The sequence below is a fragment of the Pezoporus flaviventris genome, unplaced genomic scaffold (genome assembly GCF_033815535.1).
Source record: "Pezoporus flaviventris isolate CSIRO_AGI_PZ_B2104156 unplaced genomic scaffold, CSIRO_AGI_Pfla_v1 ptg000123l, whole genome shotgun sequence".
NCBI classification, from domain to species: domain Eukaryota; kingdom Metazoa; phylum Chordata; class Aves; order Psittaciformes; family Psittacidae; genus Pezoporus; species Pezoporus flaviventris.
Genome location: NW_026892671.1, coordinates 65,639 through 92,784, shown reverse-complemented (window position 1 = coordinate 92,784; position 27,146 = coordinate 65,639). Strand labels below are relative to the sequence as shown.

The following is a 27,146-nucleotide window of genomic DNA, read 5'->3' as shown; positions in this document are numbered from 1 at the left end:
AAAGGGTGAAGTTCTACAGCTGCCTGAAAAGAGGTGGCAAAGCCCAATTTGACTGTGATTTAACTCAGCAGCCTGGTTCCAAACACAGACCTGTTGAAGAATTTGCATTTCACTCACTTGGCTCATGCGCAATATCCCACTGCTCCATAACTGCATTAAAACATCAGTTCATCCATTTAGATCTTGGGTTTCCATCCTTCCTGGGAAAAGCTTTTCATAGGAGCTGCCTCCCCTACCCAGCCCATAAATCACTGAGACCCCAGCTAAAGTGAGGCAAGAAAAATCAGTACCGTGTGTGTTGGTGTTGACATTGAACACAAGATTATATTGTGTTATATATAAATATATAGGTTAGGATACATTTAATATTGTGTTTTGATATATATACACACATACATACGTGTTTATGAGTATAATTTGCAAGTCATAGGAACAGAGACCTCCTAGATGTCCTTTCTGCACAATAACTATGTCCTGCTGGTCATAGTCACATCAGTGACTAGTCATGGTCACATCAGGTTGCTCCTGGCCTCATTCAGGCAGCTTCTGAACATGTCCATGGGTGGAGGCTCCACAGCCTCTGGGACAAATCCTCAGGTTACCCACATCCCTGGATCAGGGTTTTCAAAGCCTGACTGTGATTCTTTCTGCAGTTCTCCACAGAGCATCCTTCATCTCTTTGTTCCTCAAGCTCTAGATGAGGGGGTTGAGCATGGGGGTTACCACCGTGTAGAAAACAGAGACCACTTTGTCAGTGTTCAGGGAGTAACTAGAGCTAGGGCGTAAATACATGAAGATGGTTGTTCCATACAACATGGTCACCACAATCAGGTGGGACATGCAGGTGGAAAAGGCTTTTTGCCTGCCCTCAGCATTACGGACCCTCAGGATGGCAAAGAAGATGAAGACGTAGGAGACCAGAATGGCAGAGATGGTGCTGAGCTCAATGACACCAGCCAAGGAGAAGAGGATCATCTCATTGATGTACGTGCTGGCACAGGACAGAGCCAGGAGAGGAGGAACATCACAGAAGAAGTGGTTGATGACATTGGAGCTGCAGAAGGGCAGCCTGATGATGGTCATCTGAATGATGGAGTTCAGGACACCCCCAATATAGCACCCTACCACCAGCCCCACACATAACCTCCGAGTCATGACAGAGGAGTAGAGCAGGGGGTTACAGATGGCCACATACTGGCCATAGGCCATGACAGCCAGCAGGAAACACTCAGTTGTCACAAAGACGATGTAGAAGAAAGCTTGAGCCATACAGCCAGCAAAGGAAATGGTCTTCTTCTCCAATAGGAAGTTGACCAAAGTCCTGGGGGCTACCACAGAGGAGAAGCAGATGTGAACAGTGGAGAGGCTGCCCAGGAAGAAGTACATGGATGTGTGGAGCTGTGGGTGACCTTGGATGGCTACAATTATCCCTGCCTTGCCCAGAAGGGTGATGGTGTAGATGAGCAGCAGCAGCACAAAAAAGGGCTGCCTTCGTCTCCACTTGGTCACTGAGACCCTTGAGGATGAACTCTGCTACTGAGGTGTGATTCTGCTCTGCCATTCAGGGCTTTTGTATCTGGCAAGGAAGGAAAAAACCCTGGAAAATACAGGACAGTGGAAACCATGCCTTTATTTGAACTGGAATGGGATAACTTGACAATTAGCACCCTGTGCATCAAGGGCATCCCCACTATTCATTTCCAGGGAGCTACAGTGGAATGGACTGCTCTGGCCATCTGCTCCAAGCTTGCCCTCTTACACAGCCCAAGGAAAGAGGAGGCCCCTTCTGAAGTGAGAGCATCCCAGCTTCCCCAGACAACTCTGAGCAGATTCATTTTGTATCACTCAATCCCATTTTGGTACTTACAGTTTGATGAGACCAATGGACAGCAGCAGAGAGGGTTCGATGTGACACAGACCAAGGCATCAGCTCTGCCCTTGATCTCCTGTGATCAAGTTTATCTGAAGACAGCTCTGATTTTGGCAGCAGCTTCTGGCTATAACTCATATAAGACTAAAAGCACAGTAGCTTTCTTTGGGTGGTTTTGGAAAAGTCATCGAGATGAAGGAAAAAGAGCCTTTAACTTGCTGGGAATTAAGGAAGGAGAATGGAAGGGGTGCTGCATGACCCTAAAACTCATTCAGGACATGAAGAGTTTAATATTACAGTTGGAAACCTTGGGGAGGTGAAGCCAGGAGACCATGAGCAAAATTTGGGTCTGAAGATGTTATTCCCTTAGTACTATTAAGAGAATATATGATTAGGAGGAATCAACACCATGATGAGACCATTGAGCTCTGCTAAGCCAAACTCACTCAACTCCGGTTGTCTAAGTTAGGTGCTAAGTTAAGCTGCTCACCCTCATGAAAGTGTGAATTACAGGTTTCTGTCACTGATAACATAAAGGTTCAGAGTAAAACAACTAAATCTTCACAGGATTAAAGATGAGAACTAAAATCTTACCCCATCAGATGAGTGTCAGGACGAGAAGACTCAGCAAAGATCCATTCTCCATCAACAGAATATTTCTTTGTAGAAATATTCTTTACATTTTAAAGTGAATATCACTATTTCAGGGCCAGTGGTTAGGTTCATCTGTCCTTGTGAGTTTGCTCGTCTCTTATTTTGCAAGGTTCCTTAAACATACCATAAGCACCATGATAAGCAGCAGTGGCTAAATGGGCTACAAGAAAGATGGAGAAGGGCTTTGGACAGGGGCCTGTACGGACAGGCCAAGGGGAATGGCTTTAACCTGCCCGAGGGGAGACTGAGATGAGCTCTTAGGCAGAAGCTCTTCCCTGCGAGGGTGCTGAGGCACTGGCACAGGGTGCCCAGAGAAGCTGTGGCTGCCCCATCCCTGGCAGTGTTCAAGGTCAGGTTGGACACAGGGGATTGGAGGAAGCTGCTCTAGTGGAAGGTGTCCCTGCCCGTGGCAGGGGTTGGAGCTGGATGAGCTTTAAACTCCCTTCCAACCCAAACCAGGCTGGGATTCTATGAGTACATCCCAGCAGGAATATTTCATCTCTTTAAAACCAACACAGAGGAGCAAATCTTTACCTGGCACAATTCTGAGCAGCCTCCCCAGTTGCTGCAGTGATTTCTACCAGAGCAGGGCTAACATGGACCTTTATGGTATGGTCTCACATACCTGTGGAAGGGGGTCACCTCTTACAGCTGTAAGTTCTCTTCCACATTAGATGACACTGGATATCTGCACAGCAAATCAAGGGGATTCTCTCTTGAAGGCATCCTCCTAGCTTCCAAACAAGAACGTCTCTCCTGAACCTCCAAGACCTTCCAGCCTATTTTCATCACCAGGTGAAGTTCTTCACTTGCACCAATGTGTTACTTTTATATCTCTCCCTGCAGGTCTTTGCAGGCAACAGACACAAACACTTGGGGAAGAAGTGTTTGTCACAGTTTTGGCTACAGTTCAGGGCCCTAAGACACATGAACCTTGGTTATATATTGCTGGCCCCTGAATGAGAACCCATGAGTCACAACAGCCTAAACTGCTAATAAAGGCTTAGCTATGCACACAGGCTGATGGAAAATCTCTTCTAATTGTTGTCGCAGAGATCTCTAACCTGTTACAACATTCAGCAGCCTCCAGGGACAGGAAAAGTAGAGATCCAAGCAAGCACAAGTTGTTCTTCACAAGCCCTTTTGAAGAATCAAGGGGCAGGTGAGAAGGTGCAGCCAAAGGGCAGTCTGTGTCAAACATCTGCTGCAAGCAGTTTAGGTAATTACCTCTGGATGGATGCCTGGAGAAGACAGCTGGGATTATAGAAGATGAAGGCTGACCCAAGCCTCCAAGCACTAAATGAGCCTGAAAGGCTACTGATGGTTAGGAACACAGGGGTCTATCTAGGAGCAACTTGTCACAACATGACTGATGGTCCATTAGACCTCTTTACTGTGTTCCAGGTACTTCCAGAGTGTTTCAGCTACCCATTTTTGACTCCTTTTTGCACAGAGCCAAGTCATTCCACTGCTCCACTTCTATTGCAAGACCAAACCCATTCCATTACAACCTCTTTTGAAAAGGGATGATGTTAATCCAGTTCTTTCTACAACATTTTTGGAGGGGTGTAGCAGCAAACTGATAGTATATTCATGGTAACTTCAGTGTCGTTTGCCTCTGCTCAAACACACTCAATAGACACCAGATTCTGCCAGTGCCTGGAACATTTTTGGGGGTTACAATTCACACTGTTTCTTTCAGTATAGCTGAGTTTTCCCTTTAAATACTAGAAGCCCATGCTTTGAGATCAGACTGACAGCATGAACAGAGCCATATTTGGATCAGATTTGATCCATAAGTGGGATTTATTCATCCATCAGTTGCCAACAGCATTAAGCATTGGTATATGAGCTAACTGCCAAGAGTCTCTTTGCAGTCAGGAGAAATGAAGGTGGTGGCTCAGCTGTTCAGACGTGGGTGTCCAGGACTATCAGAGACTTACCATGCATCCCTCTGGCTACCCTAAAGGACACAAGCCATGCCTGCCAGACCTGTGTCCATACATCCTATGATATCTCAGGGGCAATTGGATGGATCAATAGAGTCTGTGTAGCCCAAAGGAGGATTTGCCATGTCCAGAGAAGACCCACACATGGTCCCATGAACAGACTAAGTTCTCCATCAGAACCAGAGAACACCAGGGTGGAAGGGACCTCAAGGATCATCTGGTCCAACCTTTCTAGGCAAAGCCTGATCTAAGCTAGATGTTCCAGCATCTTCTCCAGCTGAAGCTTAAGTGTCCAATGTTAGGGAATCCACCACTTCCCTGGGGAGACTGTCACTGAGCTACTGATTTGTATCACTGAGAGCCTAGAGGACTGGCTGAGAGATGGACAAATGAGATGGGTTTGGGCTCACCTTGGTTCACATCAGCGTGAACAGTAGCTGAGATGACACTTCTGGTTTCCTGTTGAAGACGCAGCCTCTTTCAGGCTGAGCTATTATTGTGCCTACCTCTTATTCCCTTCTCCAAGGAAATCATTCAAAGACAGAACCTGCACCTTCTCATTGCTGAGGGGAACTAGAAAGACAACAATACAGACAAATAGAGCATATCCTATTGAAATTGTCTATGCTGATCTCTTAAATAGGATAAAATACATCCCCAAAAAGGATCATCAGCGTGACATACAGACCAACACATGAGCTATAGGTGTCCCAGGTTATCTTCCAGTCTGTGAACTCCAGTGGTGCCATTCAGTTGGCCAAAGGAATGGCTGAGAAATGCTGCAGGACTCACTGGAACCCATGAGCTTCTGGAGGAAATCATCAATGTCACCAGCACAACCAGCAACAATTTGCACTAACAAACCCGAATATGGATGGAGAAGAGCAATGCAGACAGCTGTGTTGACCCCAGACAAGTGTTTGGTTGGGTTTAGCTTCTACAAATGGCAATATTTTAACAGCAGGGTTTATATTTGAGGAGTTTCTGTGCCAACACTTTCACCAGTGATTCCTGTTTGTTCCCACTTCAGGCACAGCTCAAAACACCCTCCCCTTCCCTGAAAAGGTGAATAAAAACACATATTCCAGTTATTGCTGGAATAAACTTATTTTGCTTCTTACAACAGCATGACTATGAGGAAAAACAACTTGTAGAAAGCAGGTAGACAGTCATCAGTTTATTAGGTCTAAACCTTCAAAGTGTTTATCACTAAATTCCTTGTCTTGTATCAGCTCTGTTGTGTCTAAGGATGTTTTGAGCCTATTAATTTTCCTCTTATAATGACGGTGGTAATGGAAAGGGGAAGTTTCAAATAAAAAATACATTGAAGTTACGTAGAACTGAAATCTGACCTAAGGAAGTGCCATGACCCATAGGCTGGGTGGGCCTTATCCACCTGAAATTCAGATGTCCTGAAGTTAAATATATCAGAATCATGATATACGTTCTATATGCAGCTGATATCTTTATATATCTTTATTATATCTTTATGCACCATCATTCACTTGAGCCATTTGAGTTCCTTCTAAGGAGGGAGACTGAGATCAGATATAATGTCTACTTATTAAACTTCACTTTTGGCCAGTTAAATCCCACAGCTAATGGTCTTGTGGATACAGAGAACTACATGCTTAGAGGAAAAAAAAAAAAAAAGAGAATAAAAGTAGAAATGTGTTGTATTGCAACTAATGCAGCATGGCTTTAGTGTCCATTAAGTTTGAATATATGTACTAAACAATTCCACTCAACAGCACATTTAGGAACCATCACTGTCCAATCCTTTGCTCTGTATATTAACAAAATTATTTGAAGTATTTCTTCACTATAAAAAGCACTTTGAAGGATTAAAGCGCAGCAGGGAAATCTTCAAATACCTTTGAACATTCTTTGATGGGTCATTGATCAGGGAAGAAAATTCCGAGAAGCTCCTCTCCAGCTTCCCTGTTTCCTGCAGCTTTAGGGAACTTTTCTTCCTCCTCTCTCCTCCAAGCCTCCTTGGTCTGCTCTGTGTGTTCTCCTGCATGCTCCCATCTGTCATGGGGATTACCTGGAAGCACTGAAATTCACCTTAAGTCCATAGAACACATCTCATGGCTGGAAGAGGTACAGCACTTGGTAGAGTGTCCACCATACTGGTGAATGATGTCCCAGCTGTAAGAGACCACAAGTGGGCTCTTGAAAAGGCAGCTGAGAAAATAGTCCAAGTCCTCAGCAGAAATCTCATAAATGGGTTATTTTAACAGGACCGAGCCTTGTCATCATATTTCCCTTCAAGAAAGAAGCGATTTGGGGTTGCTTAAGCAATGGCAGGTACATAGGAAAATCCAACACATTCTGCCTTCAAATATTCAGGAACAAGTTGGACATTTTAGCATGTTTCATCACAAATCAACCTTTGGTGGCTCTTCAGCGAGTATGTGTTTCTCCTGTTATGAAATACACTATCAAGAGGCAAATGTATAGCAAATTACTCCCACATCGATAAAGCTGGTCTACAAAATGGACAATAATATATAGAAGTATTATCACAGCTTCTCTCCAACCTCAAAAAGACTCAAAACCACCAACCCCACTCCCATCACTAAGTGTCAAACCATTTACGACTTTGGCAGGGAAGTAATCGTTCTCCCCACTGTTCTCTTCAGAGCACTCTTTACCTCCTTGCTCCTCAGGCTGTAGATGAAAGGGTTCAACATTGGGGTCACCATGGTGTAAAAGACAGAAACTATTTTGTCCCTGCCCACGTTGTAGCTGGAGCTGGGCCGTAGGTACATGAAGATAAGGGTCTCATAGAAGATGGTGACAGCCACTAGGTGGGATGCACAGGTACCAAAAGCTTTGCCCAGCACAGAGCCTGTCCTCATGACGGTGAAGAGGATGTGGCCATAGGAGATGAGGATGACTGATATTGTGGTGACCTCACTGAAGCCCCCAAAAGCAAACAGCAACACTTGGTTGAGGGAAGTATCAGAGCAAGCCAACTTTGAGAGTGGTGGCCCATCGCAGAAGAAGTGGTCAATGACATTGGGGCCACAGAAGGACACCCTCAATGCAAAGCCTGTGAAGACGGCTGAATTAAAAAGCCCAACTGCATAGGACCTAGCTAAGAAGGAAACACAGACCTTCTTGGACATGAGGATGGGTTAATGCAAGGCGTTGCAGATGGCAACATAGCGGTCATACGCCATCCCAGCCAGGAGGTAGCACTCTGTGATTGCAAAACAGCATAGATATAGAGCTGTAGGAAGCAGCCAGCAAAAGAAATAGTCTTCCTTTCAGACAAGAGGTTCAGCAGCATTTTGGGTGTCACCATGGAGGAGTAGCACAGATCCAAGAAGGACAAGTGGCTGAGGAAGAAGTACATGGGGCTCTGAAGCTGGGAATCGAGCCAGACTGCAGCAAGGATGCCAGGGTTTCCTATCACAGTGGTGACATAGATGAGCAGGAAAATCACAAAAGGGTAACCTGGAAGTCGAGGCAATCTGTGAACCCCTTTAAAACAAACTCTGTCACCGTAGTCCAGTTTTCCCAGGCCATCAGTGTCCAAGAGGCTCCCAGTTCCCAGGCAGCAGGGTGGTTTCTGTGGGCTTGGTTATGATGGCTTAATCCCTTGCTTAACTATTAGTGGGGTTTAAGCCTGTACTCTAGATAATGAAGACATTCTCTAATGAAACACAGCCAGGCACCTTGGCAGGATGCTTAGATGGTCCACAGCCACCTGCCCATGCAGGGAGTCACTGACTACATCTACCACTCAGGCTCTTAAACCAAGCTTTGAATGTATCTTCTATCTTCACACACCAATTTCAAAGGAAGTCTGAAGCCAACAAAAGAAGTTTTCCCTTGTACATCATGGTGGTCTTCATTATGTTTCCATCTGCCTGCAGTTTTCTCCACATTAAGGGAAGAGCAGCTCAGGTTGACTGCTCTGATAATACAGGGTAAAGAAATATTAACTTTCATGCTGCTTTTCAGGTTGAAGATGTCCCAGAGACTCTTTTAATTACCCCAGGTAGCTCAGAGTCTGAATTTGTTGCTCCTTAGTCTAAATGCTCAGAAATAAAAGCAATATGTTGGTTTTCATTAAAAACAATTGATTAATAACAAGGTTAGTGGCTACTTTGGGGCTAAACTGCATCTCAATAACTGCTCTCATCTCATAAGAATAAATACCTAGAAGAGAGAGACAGGCATATGCATTTATCTTTGCTTCACCAGTATCTTCCAGCTTCACTGGTGACTTGTTAAAAATGTGTTTTTCCCCTTAATTTCTATCATTCAACTTACATCTTAAGCAAAAAGCAAATACTTCCAAGCAACTGATTTCCTGCCAGATTAAGGTCAGGAAGTAAAACTTCCATTTAGAAAGGATTTATAACATAACCATGTGTCTCAAACACAGACATTTGAGAGGAGTTTAAAACTAGTTCCACCACCATCCCCCAGAACAGTACCTGAGATGCCACTTCTGGTTTCCTGTTGAAGACCCCGCCTCTTTCAGGCTGAGCTATTATCGTGCATACCTCTTGTTCCTTTCTCCAAGGAAATCATTCAAAGACAGAACCTGCACCTTGTCATTGCTGAGGGGAACTAGAAAGGCAACAATACAGACAAATAGAGCATATCCTATTGAAATTGTCTATGCTGATCTCTTAAATAGGATAAAATACCTCCCCAAAAAGGATTGTGTCAGGAGAGGGGGTAAATACATAAGATATTAGACATTTCTTCTGTACATGCTTATATTTGTCCCAGTATAACCATTACCACTAAGCAAGGAGATGTTTGCAAAGAGAAAAGGCAATTTAAGCTCCTGTGACAATCACTGCTACATTCCTTCGGCATTGCCTCTAAGCAGATCTTCCTTGCCCATTTGCATGACTATTACACAAAAGCATCTCTGTCTTGATAGTATTTCTCCACCTTCCAGCTTGCTTTATATACCAGAGCTTCAGAGATGAAATTTTGTGATTCTATGAGGCTGTGCTTCACCATTCCATGAAATCCTCCAAGTCTCCTTTCCTTCCCTGTTTAGTTCTACATGGTGTTGCCTGTCCATGTATGGCTGTGTCTCCCAGAGGCTCCTGTCTTCACTATTTATTGCTTTCCAGCTTAGATGGTTGACATAAGCTGCCAGCAGTCTCATTGGGCACATCACCCCATGCCAGTCTTGTTTTCTCCCCCCTTTAAATATAATTGGAAAGTTGCCTAAGGGACTTCACAAGTCAGGCATCTGGAGCTATTACTGCCTCAACCCCTGAGATGGGCTGTCTTCTGGGAGCCAGAATGCACTGAAATCAGAAATTGCTGTGAGGTTATTGACAAAGAGCATCTCTTAGTAATGACATCTCAGCACCTTGTAACTACAGAAACCCTCAAGCTGGACAGCTTTATGAGCTTTTACTAAGACTGAGAACCCATTACCAAACCACAGTGTTACTCACCTACTCAAAAACATTATTCTACAATTATATTTGGAAAATGGAGGTGATACTAATGACTGGAGAATAACACTCGAGTATAAAGTTCAATTGATCACTCTAATTCCCTCACTGAATAGACTATCTCCTATTGCGCCCATGCAGGGATATGGTCTGGATGGAGAGGGACTGCCAGAGCAGTGAGCAGCGGCTGGGCTGTTGGGGACAGAGGGTAATGTGTTCTACTCTGCAGGAACATGGGGAGTGCCATAGGGGTTTGTCTCTTCACTCTATCAAAATTGAACCAAAGGAGAACACCACTGTGTGCAGGGACCATCCCACGGTACCTGAGCAAGAGAAACAGAGCAGGAACAGAGACCTAGGCCAAGTTCAGCCAAGATTCCAGAGCATCAAGCAAGTTAGGGACTATGAGGCAGGTCCAAAACCAAGCCAACACAGGTCAAGTCAATCCCCTGGTCAGGTTTAGGTCCAGCAATTGCTAGGAAAGTCCATAAGAAACCTCAGATCACCCTCAAAGTATTCCATAGATGTGCACAACTCCTGCTAAAATGGAAACAAAAACTCAAATATAGTCCAACCACCTTGGGCTGAGCTTAAACAGAGATGGGGGCAAATGGGCCGAGGGTGGGAGTGGAGCCCCAGCTGAGTCTGCTCAGGGGGATAAAGGCCTATTAGCTCACCCTGGGACAATTCATCACTGCCTCAAATGCCCATTTCTCACCCTTGAATACAGTGGAAGCCCTAAAGCACCAGCTCAGGTGTTGGACATTCAGGCACTACATGTGGATAATCCCACAGAGGATGGAAAATTGGGCACTCAAGTGTGCAGAGGGGCAGCAGCAGCTCCATAGATGGAGTCACTTGTACTTCACGTTGCATTTAGGGACCCTCTGCAAGATCTGAAATGTCTCTAAACCCATTCTCATTCTGTTGACAAGGTCAAACTGAAAACTTTGTATGGTCCACAGGTATGTCAGAAGCATCCTATGAGCTGCTCATCACTGCTGCTGTGTAGCTGCGCTCAGGAATGACTCATCCACATCATGTCTCAGATGCCCAAGCACCACAATGCCTTTCAGAGGTGATTTCACACCCTTTGCTTTTCCTTTTCTTTGTTTTCCTCTGGTAAAGCATGAGCAGCCCTGGAGGCTTCCTCCCAGCAGAGCACATGCAACTGTATTTACAGCCCCAGCACCACAAGCTGGGCTCTTGGAGTCTGGCAGGAGCTCACCTCTCCTCACATCAGGTGCTTAACAGAGCTGATGCTGGCACACAGATGTTCTCTGCTGCGTTGGGGATTAACCCGTGGCTCCCATCACTCGGTGGCAGAAGGAAGTCACAGGAGGTAATGCCAACACAAAGCAGAGCCTCACCTTCATTGAAGCAGTGGTATTTCTTCTTCATGTCCTCATGTCCTCTTTGGGAAAGCTGCATCAGAAATCAACCTTACCAGTGTGTTTTTTCTTTATAATTAGACGGAGCAATGGTGAATGCAGGTTGTTTTCTTTCACATATGCAGCAAAAGAAACATGCACCAATTTATTCAAGAGTTAAGTGAGGATGAATCTTATTTTGTTATAAAGAAATGCAACATTGCAGATTGTCAGCAGAATATAGTCACTAACAAATAAGTACATTGTAACATCAACTCCTTTTCAATGCAAGCAGCTTAATGCTCATAGGTTTAGGATGCTTCAGTGTGCTGGAGCTCAGAAAGGTATAAATCATGTGAATTTTATCTGTTACGAATAATCTCAAATAGTTTAATAAATGTGATTTGGTGACTGGAATGATAACTAAAAGCCAAGGCAAAATGTGTGCAGTTTATTCATGTGTAAGATGGATTTCACTAGGACTGGGACTTTCTTTCCCCCGGATCACATGCGCTACTATGAGGTTTTCAGGTGTCTTCTGACCAAATTAACTCTGAATACTGAAAAGTGAAAGTGAAGAAAGATATGATTCTTTTCTTTAATCTGAAAACACATGTGCTTGAATAAATTCATAGTTTTAAGAGTCCTAGCACTGAAAATAGCATTTGTGCCTTGAATGCGGTCCATGTTCTTTTCAAGATACCTCAGTTGAATAACATAAAATATATATAATTTGGGTTAGTTAATATAGTAGTATATACAGTAATGTGGCAGTTAAACTGGTCATTGTTTGGATTAAAATATGGTCCAAAAGTGCCTAAATAAATCCATCGTTTTAAGTGTTAGAGCATAGAAAACCAAAAATGCCATTTGTTACTTCAGTGTGCTTCCTGTTCTCTTATAAATACACTAACTGAAAACCAAAAACCATACGATTTTGGGTTAAAAATATAGTACAGTATATGAATTCAACCAAAATGTGGCACTTACAGTGGTGATTGACTGTAGTTAAACATGGTCCAAAAATGAATCTCCGTTTTTAAAAAAATGTTTCTCTTCCTTTTGCCTCAGCAGGTAACACCAGATCATGGGAGGAAATCAAACCCAGATTAAATTCATCCTTTCAGGAATTACAGACAGCCCGGGTGCTCAGATCCCTCTGTTCGTGTTGTTTCTGCTGAATTACATTGTCATTTTGGTGGGGAACTTCGGCATTATCATCTTGGTTCGGGTGTCTTCCAGCCTCCAGACCCCCATGTACTTCTTCCTCTCCCATTTTGCCTTCACTGACATCTGCTATTCCACAGTCATCTCCCCCAGGATGCTGACAGACCTGTTATCAGAGGACAAAACCATTTCTTTTACCGGCTGCATGATGCAGTCTCAAAGCTTTACACACTTTGCTGTTATTGAGTGTCACCTGCTGGCCATGATGGCCTACGACCGGCACGTTGCTATCTGCCAGCCCCTGCTTTACGTGACCATCATCTCCAGACGCGTCTGCTGGCAGCTGGTAGCATCATCGTACGCATTTGCCTTCCTCAGTGCCATCATCTGCACATGGTGCACGTTTGGAGGTTCCTTCTGTGGTCCCAACCGCATTGACCACTTCTTCTGTGACGTTGTTCCTGTGCTAAAGCTCGTGTGCTCTGACACACACAGCAGTGAGATGGTCATCTTTGCCTTCGTCACCATCAACGTAGTGGGTACGAGCGTTATCATTTTGCTCTCCTACATCTCTATCATCCGCAACATGCTGAGGGTGTGCTCAGCACAGAGCAGGGCCAGAGCCTTCCATACCTGCACCTCCCATTTGATGGCTGTTGCCTTGTTATATGGGTCAGCATTCTTCATGTACCTACAACCTCCATCTAGCCACAGGAGCCTGGATAAGGTGGCTTCCATCCTCTATGCTGTGGTCAACCCCATGCTTAACCCATTTATCTACAGCCTGAGGAATAAGGAGGTGAAGGAGGCTCTGATCAAGTGCAGGAGAAGGTTCTTCAACCACTGGCAACACAGAAGAGTTGTATTATCCAGGACATGAAGATTTCATGTCAAGTGAGAAAGCTTATGGGGCACTGAAACAATGGGATTTCCCACTAATCCTCATGACTTTATGTAGGTTCTTACACTGTCCCTGCACAAAAGCCAATGACAGTATTGGATGAGAAAGAGACTCCCCCAAATCACATCTGCATTGGAAGGAACCCAAGAGGAACAGCAACCTCAAACTTCATTACATTTTGCTGTTATCCTCCTCTAGGAAGAATTTACCCTCAATTATTCCAGGCCTCTTCTCACAGGAAATACCAATCAGCTTTACTTGGTTATAACTTTTGTCACTGATAATATCTTTTTTTTTTTTTTGCAAGATTTTTGACCTTGTCCTTCAGCTCTAATAAAATTCCTCACTCTTACCTGTGAGCTCTTTATTAAAGCTGCTGGGGTGGGAGGGAAGAGGAAGTGTAGTTTTACATTTGCTTGCTGAAAAAGAGTCAGAGAAAAGGTTACAAAAGATTCATTGCATTTGTTTGTGCCTTTCAAAGAGAAGAAGCTGGTGGGAATCAAGGTCTCAAGCTGCATCTTTGAATATGAAGAGGAATCCCTCCCCAGGCTGCAGCTTCACAAGAGATGAGGTCTTGGGTGATCTGATTTAGTGTAAGGTGTCCCTGCCCACGGCAGGGGGGTTGGAACTAGATGATCTTAAGGTCCTTTCCAACCCTAATTATTTTATGATTCTATAAAGGAAGAAATTGTAGATTTAATTAATACATTGTAACTAATGTCAATATAATTAATTACTATGTTTCATTAATGTTAATATAATATATAATAAAGAGTGAACTGTTCTGAGACCACCCAGTGTTAAGGACATTCTGGGCGCATCAGGGAGTCCTTCAATTCATCTTAAGTGCCCTATACTTAAATGGTGAGATAAATGGAATTCCAGCTGGAGATAAGTACCCACATCCCATGTCCATGCCCAGCTCATGATAAAGTACACCACGGAACACAAATGGTGTATTTTACTGACAAATGAAACCTGCGGCTTGTTTCCATAGATGAAAGGCAATCTTGAGCACAGAATTCCTGGTAACTGAGAACTGTCTGGGTCTGAGAAAAGCCAAAACACACAGATGGGGGATAACAGCTTTCCTTTACCTGTTGAGTGGGAATTAACTTGTATTTGATAAGTGTATGGATGGTGAACAGTCTCTTTTGTTTGCTCTGCCAAACCACAGCAAGAGAGGAGATGTTGTCTGAGGTCTCAGGGAAAAGTCGTTTCTACCTGTGTCCACTGATGGAGACAGCAGAAATGCGATTAAATGCTGAAGAACTTAAGGTGTCAGAGACTTTTAATATCAAAGAGCTTCCTTGAAAACCTTCACCATAACTTCTTTTCCTCCTTCTAGTTAGTTGGATGTCTTTGCTTACACTGTACACATAAAATCATAGAGGCACAGAAAGCCCAAGCTGGACCTCAAAAGATCATCTGGTTCAAGCTTTTGTGGGAAAGGGAGTCTAGATGAGAAGCGTCATGTGTAGGGCTCACCACTGCCTGATGAATTACCCCACTCTGGTGTCCTTATTTCCTGTTCGGTTTAACAAATTTTCCAAAGCAGAGACAACTGAAATGCTCAAAGGTTTACCGACACTTGATGCCATGCTCCTAAGAGAGCTCTGGTTTGCCATAGTCTTGTGTGTGGTGGATCCAACTCAGTGAACTGGCAATAGGAACCTAAGTCTAATGTACAGGGGAGGCAGAACTCTGAATTCCAGAAACACAAGAAACAGGCTGGAGGTTTTGGAAATACATTTTACACCGAGACAATCATTGCATGATTCTGCTTCAATCTTTGCAGAGAAATGATCTACAAAATGCAGAGATTCCCGGGGGTGGACACAAACTTCCCACACCACATACATAAAAGTGGTCCTCTCCATAAAAGTCTCACATCACACTTGGTAAAGGAGAAAGCACCAAGGACAAGAGAATAATATATGAACTTGATTACTCAACTTCCCTAACACAGAAGAATAGCTCCAAATTTGCCCATTTAAGTACGTAATCTAGAGAGAGAGGGAATGCCAGAGCAGTGAGCCCTGGCCGAGCTGTTGAGAGCAGTGTGCTGGGTTCTGCTCTGCAGGAGCATGAGGAATGCCACAGGAGTGTCTTTCTTTAATCTCTTTAAGTAGAGCCAAAAAGGAACACCGTGGTGCACAGTGAGCATCCCACAGTACCTGAGCCAGAGAAGTAGGACAGGAACAGAGACCTGGGCCAAGTTCAGCCAAGACTCCAATCATCAGGCAGGTTGGTGATGATACGGAAGACACAGGTCCAGGACTAAGCCAAAGAATGTCAGATCAAGCCAAGTCAATCCCCTGAACAGGGTGAGGTCCAGCAATTGCTAGGAAGATACATGAGCAAGCTTTGGTCACCATCAAAGGATTCCATAGATGTGCACAACTCCTGCTAAAATGAAAACAAAAACTCAAACATAACCCAACTTCCCTGGGCTGAGTTAAAATAGAGATGGTGGGCAAATGGGTGGAGGGTGGGGACGGAGCCCCAGCTGTGGCTGCTCAGGGGGATAAAGGCCTATTAGCTCACCCTGGGACAATTCATCCTTGCCTCAAATACCCATTTCTCATCCTTCAATAGAGTGGAAGCCCCAAAGCATCAGCTCAGCTGTTGGCCATCCAGGCTCTACAAGTGGATAAGCCCACTGGGGATGGAAAACTGGGCTTGCCAGTGTCCAAGGAGGAACATCAGCAGCTCCAGAGAAGGAGTCACTTGTGCTTCCTGTCCCATTTGGGGATCCTGTGCAAGATCAGAAATGGTTCTAAACCATTTTCATTCAGTTGCCAATGACAGACAGAAAGTTTGGCATAGTCCATAAGTATGTCAGAAGCATCCTATGAGCTGCTCATCACTGCTGCTGCTGTGTAGCTGTGCTCCGGTTTGGCTCATCCACGCCATGTCTCTCAGATGCCCAAGCACCACAATGCCTTTCAGAGGTGATTTCACACCCTTTGTTTTGTTTTCCTCTGGTAAATCATGAGCAGCCCTGGAGGCTTCCTCCCAGCAGAGCACATGCAACTGTATTTACAGCCCCAGCACCACAAGCTGGGCTCTTGGAGTCTGGCAGGAGCTCCCCTCTCTTCACATCAGGTGCTTAACAGAGCTGATGCCGGCACGTAGGCGTTCTCTGCTGCGTTGGGGACTAACCTGTGGCTCCCATTACTCGGTGGCAGAAGGAAGTCACAGGATGTAACACCAACACAAAGCAGAGCCTCGCCTGCATTGAGGCAGTGGGCTTGCTTCTGCATGTCCTCGGGTTGCCTTTGGGAAAGCTGCATTGGAAAACAGCCTTACCAATGTGGGTTTTCTTTATAATAAGAGGGAGCATTGGCTTATGCAGGTTGTTTTCTTTTACATAGGCAGCTAAAGCAAGATGAACTGAATTACTCAAGAGTTAAATGAGGATGAATCTTATTTTGTCATAAAGAAATGCAGCATTTCAGGTTGTCAACAGAATATGGTCACTAACAAATCAGCCTTTGGATTCAGCCTCTTATAACACCAACTCTTTTCTAAGGCAAGCAACATAATGCCCATAGGTTGAGGGTGCTTCAGCATGCTGGAACTCAGAAAGGTAGAAATCATGACTTTAGCGATGTGAATTTTATCCTTTTTGATATAGATAACACTTCGATATATGCGATTTTAAGACTGGCATTAGAATTAAAAGCCAAGGGAAAATATCTGGAGGTCATTAATGTGTAAGCTACAATTTCAATGGGAATGTGACTTTCTCTTGCTCAAGGTTTACTTGAGCTCCTATGAGTTTCCTCTAAGCTGTCTTCTGACACAAACTGCCTCCAATCTGAAAGTGAATAAAGATCTGATTCTTCACTCAAACCTGAAAAATCAGGTGCTTGAATAAATCCATAGTTTATGTTTCTCAGCATAGAAGAACAAAAATGGCATTTTTTGCTTCATCGCACTCTCTGTTTTTTTCTAAGTACCTCAAATGAAGAACAAAATCATATAATTTGGGTTTACAAAATACAATACAAAACACCAAAATGCCAAAGCATGGCTGTTAAACTGGTGATCGATTGTAGTTAAGTATGGTCCAAAAGTGAATTTCTGTTTGCAATGATTTTGATGTTTTCCTTCCTTTTGCCTTGGTAGGTAACACCTGGTCATGAGAGGAAATCACACGCAGACTAAATTTGTCTTCTTGGGAATTACAGACAGACCATGTGCGCAGACCCCTCCTTTTGTCTTGTTTCTCCTGATTTACATTGTCGCTTTGGAGGGGAACTTTGGCATTATCATCTTGGTTCGGGTGTCTCCCAGCCTCCATACCCCCATATACTTCTTCCTCTCCCATTTTGCCTTCACTGACATCTGCTGTTCTACAGTCATCTGCCCCAGGATGCTGGCAGACCTGTTATCAGAGGACAAAACCATTTCTTTCACCAGCTGCATGATGCAGTTCCTCACCTTTGCATTCTTTGCTGCCATTGAGTGTCACCTGCTGGCCATGATGGCCTACGACTGGCACATTGCTATCTGCCACCCCCTGCTTTATGTGACCTTCATCTCCAGAGGCGTCTGCTGGCAGCTGGTAACATCATCCTACCTATTTGCCTTTCTCAGTGCCATCATCTGCACATGGTGCGTGGTTGGGGGTTCTTTCTGTGGTCCCAACCACATTGACCACTTCTTCTGTGACAAAGTTCCTGTGCTAAAGCTCGTGTGCTCTGACACGCACAGCACTGAGATGATCCGTCTTTTACACCGTGGTCACCCCAATGCTAAACCCATTCATCTACACCCTGAGGATCAAGGAGGTGAAGTGCCCTCTGCTGAAGTGCAGGAGGAGTTTGTTCAACCACTGGCAACATGCAAGACTTGTATCATGCAGGACATGAATACATCAAGTGAGAACGCCTAAACTAATGGGATTTTCCACTAATCCTCATGACTTTATGTAAGTTCTTTCACAGTTCCTGCACAACAGTCAATGAGAGCATTTAATGAGAAATAGAACCCCCATCGCATATTCCTAGGAAGGACACCAAGAGGAGCAGCAACTTCAAACTTCATTTCACTTCTCAGCCACCAGCGTGTAGGAACAGATTACCTTGAATTATCCCAGGCCTCTTTTTCCTCACAGGAAACACCAATCAGCTTTATTCAATTCTCACTTTTGTCACTGATAAATATCCACTTTTCTTGCAAGATTCTTGACCTTGTCCCTCACCTCCAATATGCGTACTATGTGTGTATGTGTGTAAATATACGTATGTGTGACAGGAATACAAATAAAATGTATAAAACTGGTATTAGACATAATGTGACACAAACGGACTCAATGTGTGAATCTGCATGACTGTACTGCACAGAATGATCTCTATCTTGAGAAAAAACTGATTTTCTCACCTCCTGGCTTGTTTTATAGAATCATAGAATCATTAGGGTTGGAAAGGACCTTAAGATCATTTAGTTCCAACCCCCCTGCCGTGGGCAGGGACACCTTATGCTAAACCATATCACCCAAGGCCTCGTCCAACCTGGTCTTGAACACTGCCAGGGATGGAGCATTCACAGTCTCCCTGGGCAACCTATTCCAGGGCCTCACCACCCTCACAGGAAAGAATTTCCTTCTTATATCGAACTTAAACTTCCCCTGTTGAAGTTTTACCCGTTACCCCTTGTCCTGTTACTACAGTCCTTAATGAAGAGTCCCTCTCCAGCATCCCTATAGGCCCCCTTCAGACACTGGAAGCTGCTATGAGGTCTCCATGCAGCCTTCTCTTCTCCAGGCTGAAGAGCCCCAACTTCCTCAGCCTGTCTTCATACGGGAGGTGCTCCAGTCCCCTGATCATCCTCGTGGCCTCCTCTGGGCTTGTTCCAACAGTTCCATGTCCTTTTTATGTTGAGGACACCAGAACTGCACACAATATTCCAGGTGAGGTCTCACAAGAGCAGAGTAGAGGGGCAGGATCACCTCCTTTCACCTGCTGGTCATGCTTCTTTTGATGCAGCCCAGGATATGGTTGCTTTCTGGGCTGCAAGCGCACACTGCCAGCCTATGTTCATTTTCCCATCAACCAACACCCTCAAGTCCTTCTCTTTGGGCTGCTCTGAATCTCTTCTCTGCCCAACCTGTAGCTGTGCCTGGGATTGCTCCCACCCAGGTGTAGGACCTTGCACTTGGCATGCTTAAACTACATGAGGTTGGCATCAGCCCACCTCACAAGCGTGTCAAGGTCCCTCTGGATGGCATTCCTTCCCTCCAGGGTATCAACCGAACCACACAGCTCGGTGGCATCGGCAAACTTGCTGAGGGTGCACTCAATCCCACTGTCCATGTCAGCGAAAGAGATGTTAAACAAGACCAGTCCCAATACCGATCCCTGAGGCACCCCACTCGTTACTGGTCTCCAGCCGGACATTGAGCCATTGACCACAACTCTTTGCATGCAGCCATCCAGCCAGTTCTTTATCCACCGAGTGGTCCATCCATCAAATTGATGTCTCTCCAATTTAGAGACAAGGATGTTGTGTGGGACAGTGTCAAACGCTCATTCAGATTTTTAAGATGGTCTCGAACCAGTTCCTCTCCTACAGTGGTGTAAGTTCTTCATTTTCACAGTCCCTGCATCTGCCTTCCAAGACTTGGGTGGTGCGGTCAGAGCCTTTGCCAGTGAAGACCAAGGCAAAGAAGTCATTCAGAACCTCAGCCTTCTCCAAATCCTGTGTAGCCAGTTCTCCCAAGAGCTTCCTGAGGGGGCCTACTTTCTCCCTAGTCTGTTTTTTATTTGCTACATACTTGTAGAATCCCTTCCTGTTATCTTTAATACCTCTAGCTAGGTTTAATTCTAACTGGGCCTTAGCTTTCCTAACCTGGTCCCTAGCTTCCCAAACAACATCCCTGTACTCTTCCCATGCCACTTGTCCTTGCTTCCACTTATTATAAGCCTCTTTTTTCATTTGAATTTTCCCCAGGAGCTCCTTATCCATCCAAGGAGGTCTCCTGACCCTCCTGCTGCAGTTCCTTCTAGTTGGGATGCAGCACTCCTGAGCTTGTAGCAGGTGATCCTTGAATATCAACCAAGAGTATTGGGCCCCCCTGCCCTCTAGGGCTGGATCCCATGGAACCTTCCGAAGCAGGTTCCTGAAGAGGCCAAAGTCTGCTCTTTTGAAGTCCAGGGCAGTGAGCTTGCTGCACGCTCTCCTCACTGTCCTGAGGATCTCAAATTCGAGCATCTCATGATCGCTGCATCCAAGGCTGCCCTGGAGCGTCACATTTCCAACGAGCCCTTCCCTGCTGGTGAGCACGAGGTCAAGCATGGCACCTCTCCTTGTCAGCTCCTCTATTACTTGCAGGAGGAAGTTGTCTTCTACACAATCGAGGAACCTCCTGGATTGCTTGTGCCGGGCCATACCCTCCTTCCAACAGATGTCAGGGTGGTTGAAGTCACCCATGAGAACAAGGGCCTGTGAGTGTGAGGCTGTTCCTATCTGTCTATAGAGTGCTTCATCTGCAGGTTCTCCTTGATCAGGCAGTCTGTAACAGATCCCCACAGTAATGTCCCCCATCGCTTTTCTCCCTTTATCTCTCACCCACAAACTCTCTGTTGGCTGCTCACCTGTCCCCAGGCAGTTCCATACTCTCCAGCCATCACAAAGCTGTGGCGGTCGCTGTGGAGACGCCCATTGTGATGGGGCCCCCACGGTGAGCGTGGGCTTTTTAAGTTGCCAGAGCCCTGCAGTAACCAGTGTGGAGGAGACCCCTCCCTCGGGAGGCTGCATCTCCTGGGGCTGCCCTGCACATCCAGGTCCATGTTCTTTGACTTTGCAATCCTGTTTTAGTGTTGGCTTGAAACACATTGTGGGTGCGTGCTGGGAAGGGAGGAGAAGCTGTCAGGAGCTGTGCTGGTGCCATCCCAGCTGTAGGAGCAGGGGATGGATGGGTGAGGAGGAGGCACTGGGCTTGTTCATGTGCTTGGAGCACAGCTCTGCCTGAAGAGGTGCTGGGGTGGAAGCCGGAGTCTTCTGTGTGCAGGAGCTGCTGGTGTCAGAGGTGCTGAGAAGGTGGCAGGGCAGGAGCAGCCCCTGAGCACTGCAGCTGCTGGTGCTGTCTCTGGGAGCTGAGCACAAGGGGACCTGCCTGGCTCTGGCAAGGATCACGGAAGCTCACCAGGCATTGCGGAAGGTGGCCGGGCCCTGGCAGGTTCTTGTGATCCCTTTGCCGGGCATTCCAGAAGGCACAGAAATTTCTAAACTTAAACATATGAAAACAAACACTTGACAAGAACTTTTATCAGTTGCTCTTTGCAATCTTCCTGCACTCAGAAACCTCCAATGTGCTGTGCAACCTGAAAGACTTGACAAAACGCAAAGGTTTTAATGAGCCCCATGGTGTATTTGGGCTGAGTCCATGAACCTCATGTGCTGAGGAAACCTCTCAGGAAGTCCAACTCAGAAACAAAGCCCCAAGTGCCTTCAGCATTAATGGGCCCCACTGAGGGCTGTTACTGGCAAAGCCTCCCCAGGGACTCGTTAAAGCAAGTAACTGGAGGCTGTGATTACAGGGAGACAAAGGCAAAATGCAGGTGTCTGATGGTGAGAAGGCCAAGCCCTGACTGCAGCCCTTAGGGAAGAGCCTGAAATCCTGAGAAGGAAAGTTCTCCTGGTAGGTCTTGATGAAAGAGGCATCTGCCATAGCCCAGGGCACAGAGGCCTTTTGTTCTTTTGGGCCTTCCAGCCATGCCAGAATCCTCAGCCATCTCTGCTGCAGGCTGTCCTTCACTGGCCCATGCCTGCACTTCTTTCCCTTCAGGCTGTTGACCCCCATCTTGCTTTCCCACCTAGCTCTCACCTGGCATTTCTGTACCTTCAGTCCCATCTCTGCACCCATCCCTGTCTGTTCCTTGAAACACAAAGCCATGGGCTGAGCCAGACTCCCTCTGGGTGACCTCTTGCACCACAAGTCCACCTTTTGAGAGACATTTCTCTTTCCTAACTTTGAATCTGAACCTTCCAGGCTGCACTTTGCAGAGGTTTCCTTCTCTTGCTGCTAGCAAGAAAACCTCCATCATCTCTGCAGCCACATTTCACATAGTTGTAGGCTGCTACTACAGTGTCAATTCAAGAGATGCATTGAATATCCCTCTGCAAGCTGATCTAAAGGAGGCTTCTAGAGGAATGGGTGATGCCATCAGTACAGAGAACTAAGCACCATGGGAGAGCAGCGGGAAAAGGCAATGGTCTGGATTGAGAACTTCTTGGCAAGAGCCAAAAGGAAAGGTGGTGTCCTTGGGTGCAAGGTACCCCATGCTCTGGGGACAGGGCACCTCATCTGGGACAGCTTCCTGCCTGTAGCACCCTCTCTGCTGCACACACCCCGCTCTCTGCCCGCACTCACGAGTGTCTCACAGAAGCTTTGCACCTCCCCTGCAGCAGCGACTCCTCACTGCAGGAGGTTACTGCAATCCCCAGGCTCAGGGATGGATGCTGCATTCCAGGCAAGTTTGGGTAGTGCAGGAGAGGGAGACAGGAAGGTGGGCTCGTGGGGCATGATGAGCAGCGTTCAGGCACCCCCAGCAGTGGGTTCCCCATGTGCCACACTGAGGCATGTTCCATGAGGGAAAGTTCTCAGATAGCCTCTGGTTTGTCCAGGGCCTGCAGCCACACTCCAGGAACACCTACTCCTCCTCCACCTACAGACACCAACTGCTCCCCATCGCTGGGCTCTGTCCTGCTTGTAAGGATTTGTTAAAGCCCTGAACCACCACCTTGCTCCTCTCTGACTTCCCTCCATCTCGCTCACCTCCCTACACACTGCTCATTGCCACCAGTAACTAACTGAAGAGCTAAGAAGCTCTCAAGGCTTTCCTCAGGGGCTGACCATGTTTCTCCATTCACCATTGATGGATCCATTGATTGCCAGGTGTGAGGCTCCTGCAGAGGCAGAGATGCCCCTGGGCAGAGCCCTGCTGCCAGGAGGGGTGTGCAGGGCAGAGCTGAGCACACAGCCCATGGCATGGGCTCCAGGAGCACTAAGAAGGAGCAGAGCTGGGCACAGAGCAGCAGCTCCTGGCAGGGACAGCTCCAGGCAGCAGAGATATGGATGGGCAGGGAGTGGGTTGAAAGTGCAGCCCAGCCCTGGGAAGGGTGCGTTCAGGCAGCTCACTCCAGGTCTGGCACTGGAGGTGGCTGCTGGCCGTGCTCTGCTGCACACAGCCCTTTGCTTCTCCCCATGAGAGCTCCGTGATCTTCTCTTTGAAACCGTGCTCCCCTGCTTTCAGCACAGGACAGGTGTTTGTGGGGGTTCTTAAGATCAGTTTGTGTGTGAAGGCATCATATACAAGTGTTGTAAGCACAGGGCAAATGGGAAAGGACTGATGGACACTGCAGCCCTCCTTGCTCTGCACTAAGCTATAAGGAGCTGAGAACTTCTCCCTGTTTCAATATTGTTCTGATTTTATGTCATACAAAGAATGTTTTATAGCCCTGTCCCCCACCGAAAAGTGTTATGCCAGTAAATACATAGCACAGTCCAAATGACTCTAAGGCCATGCTGAGCCTCTCTTGTGCAGCCCAGACTCACTCAAGTCATGAGTACAAGTAGTGAACTTTACAATGAAGTTGGATTTCATCTGCCATCCCTTGTGAACATCAGAGGTGGACAAAGCACTGCTTCAGAACAAAGCTGACTTCCATCCAACCTGGCCTTGAGCACTGCCAGGGATGGGGCAGACACAGCTTCTCTGGGCACCCTGTGCCAGTGTCGCACCACTCTCAAAGGGAACAACTTCATCTGAATGTCCAAGCTGAATCTTCCTTTTTTCAGCATAAAGCCATTCCCCCTTGTTCTGTCACTGCAGGCCCTTGCAAAAACCCCTCTCCACATTTCTTGTAGGCCCTGCTTAGATATGGAGAGATTGCTAAGATATCTCCCTGGAGCCTTCTCTTCTCCAGGTTGAACACCCACATCTCTCAGTCCGTTTCCATTGGAGACGTTCTCCAGCCCTTAGAGCATCTTTGTGACCTTTCCTAAGCCCATCATTGTAGGATCAGAAGTGAACAGGGGTTGGAAGGGACCCCAGGAGGTCTCAAGTCCAACCCATCATGAAGAGGGTAAGAGCAAGTGGTTCAAGGCTCGATTCAGGCTGAGCTGGAAATCCCCAAGGCCAGAGACTGCACAACCTCTCTGGGTGACCTGATGCAGCACTTGCCTGAGCCGATGGGAGCAAGGTTTCCTTCTGTCCTGGCTGAACCTCTCCTCTGTCACTATCCCCCACTGCCTTTTGTCCTCCCACCAGGCACCACGGTGAGGAGCCTGGCTCTGTATTCTCCATGTCCTCCTTGCCGCTACAGGAGGCCAGTCCCCAACAGCCTTCCCTTCCCAAGATCTCAGGTCCCCATCAGCTTTCCCTTCTCCAGGATGGACAAGCCCAGCTTCCCCAGCCTCTCCCCACAGGCACCGTGCTCCAGTATCTCCTGACCTGAGGGCTCATTACTAAACCCACTCCTGCTTGCCAATAGCGTTCCTGAGTTGGGAATGTGAAACCTGGATGGAGGATTCCAGAGCATCCCTTCCCTTGTTCTCCTGCCGTGCTCCTGCTCATACAGCCCACGATGCTGCTGTCCTCCCTTGCTGCCAGGGCACACGCTGCCTCCTGTCCAGCTCCTGCCCACGCAGACCTTTCCCATGGGCTGCTCCCTGCCAGGCAGCCCCAGCCTGTGCCATTGCAGGGGAGTTCCCTGCAGGGACCCCTGTGTCCCCTGCTCCCCTGCCCAGGACACCCTGAGAGCTCTGCAGCCCCCCCATGCCTTCCCATCTCCCCACACCAGCACAACAGCCCTGGGTCTTGGGCTCCCCAAGAGCTCTTCCTGCTGCAGGCACAGAGCAGCCATCCCAGAGCTGGAGCAGTCAGAAAGCTGCTTTCATTCCCCTTCATTCCTGCCATGTGAGGACATATCACAGAGAAGAAGTTGCTGCAGGATGGTTTATTTCCCTTAAATACAATGAGAGACCCCCACTGACACAAAGCCTGTGTGTCAGACAACAAGAGTGGCTACTTAAGCAGGAGGAGATGAAAACTGACATTTACGTGAAGACCACCACAAATTGAAGCAGGAAAGACATGGCCTCTCATATCCTACAATGGAAGCCCTTTGCAGGGTAAAGGAAGCAGTATATGGTTGCTGAAACCCATCCATTCACCAGCTTCCTCACAGCATCCTTCAGCTCCCGGTTCCTCAGGCTGTAGATGAGGGGGTTCACTGCTGGAGGCACCACCGAGTACAGCACTGACACCACCAGGTCCAGGGATGGGGAGGAGATGGAGGGGGGCTTCAGGTAGGCAAAGACAGCAGTGTTGACAAAGAGGGAAACCACGGCCAGGTGAGGGAGGCACGTGGAAAAGGCTTTGTGGCGTCCCTGCTCAGAGGGCATCCTCAGCACGGCCCTGAAGATCTGCACATAGGACCCCACAATGAAAACAAAACAGCCAATAACAATCAGGACAGCAACCACAAGAAGCCCAACTTCCCTGAGGTAGGAGTGTGAGCAGGAGAGCTTGAGGATCTGGGGGATTTCACAGAAGAACTGCTCCACAGCATTGCCTCGGCAGAGGGGTAGTGAAAATGTATTGGCCGTGTGCAGAAGAGCAGTGAGAAAGCCACTGCCCCAGGCAGCTGCTGCCATGTGGACACAAGCTCTGCTACTCAGGAGGGTCCCATAGTGCAGGGGCTTGCAGATGGCCACGTAGCGGTCGTAGGACATGACAGTGAGGAGAAAATACTCTGCTGAGATGAAGAAGAGAAAGAAAAAGAGCTGTGCAGCACAACCTGTGTAGGAGATGGCCCCGGTGTCCCAGAGGGAACTGGCCATGGATTTGGGGACAGTGGTGGAGATGCAGCCCAGGTCCAGCAGGGAGAGGTTGAGGAGGAAGAAGTACATGGGGGTGTGGAGGTGCTGGTCACAGGCTGTGCTGGTGATGATGAGGCCGTTGCCCAGGAGCGCAGCCAGGGAGATGCCCAGGAAGAGCCAGAAGTGGCAGAGCTGCAGCTCCCGTGTGTGTGCGAATGGCAGGAGCAGGAACTGGGTGATGGAGCTGCCGTTGGACATCTGCTGCCTCTGGGCATGGGGCAGTGTCAGAGGAGAAAAAGGCAGTGACAGGTTAGGACAGGAGGGATGTCAGATACAGAAGTTCAGTTTACACATTCACAACTGAGCACATATTAGCAGGACAGGAGAGGTTTAGCGTCGTCGCCAGTCATGTCATTACACTTCATGTCATTACGCTTCTTCCTAGGTACAATCAGAAGAGCATTGCATCAGGCCAAAAGTCTCAGTTCTTTGCAGAACCAAGAGAGCTGCAGTGTCCATCAGTCCTCTCCCACTTGCCCTGTGCTCAAACTTGCACTGCCTGTAAGGTGCCTTCACACACAAATTGATCTTAAGAACTCCCAGAAACATCTGTCCTGTGCTGAGACCAGGGGAGAACGGTTTCAAAGGACAGTCCACAGAGCTCTCACGCTGAGAAGCAAAGGGCTGTGGGCAGCAGAGCACGGCCAGCAGCCACCTCCAGTGCCAGACCCCAAGAGAGCTGCCTGAACGCACCCTCCCCAGGGCTGGGCTGCACTTTCCCCCCACTCCCTGCCCATCCATATCTCTGCTGCCTGGAGCTGTCCCTGCCAGGAGCTGCTGCTCTGTGCCCAGCTGTGCTCCCTCTTAGTGCTCCCAGAGCCCATGCCATGGGCTGTGTGCTCAGCTCTGCCCTGTACACCCCTCCCGGCAGCAGGACTCTGCCCAGGGGCATCTCT

The 27,146-nt window shown here is 47.2% G+C and overlaps 1 protein-coding gene and 1 pseudogene across 1 annotated transcript; both read right to left on the bottom strand.

Annotated features, from left to right (window-relative positions):
* Positions 1 to 624: 624 nt before the first annotated feature.
* On the bottom strand, positions 625 to 1,561 carry LOC133282395 (olfactory receptor 5J3-like; annotated as a pseudogene).
* Positions 1,562 to 7,070: 5,509 nt separating this feature from the next.
* LOC133282426 (uncharacterized) lies at positions 7,071 to 26,465 on the bottom strand. Its single transcript, XM_061478430.1, is given in 5 exon segments — positions 7,071 to 7,699; positions 7,702 to 7,932; positions 7,935 to 8,053; positions 8,997 to 9,063; positions 25,482 to 26,465. Coding segments are annotated over 5 exon segments (2,013 nt in total). The 5' UTR covers positions 26,449 to 26,465.
* Between the last annotated feature and the right edge of the window lie 681 nt (positions 26,466 to 27,146).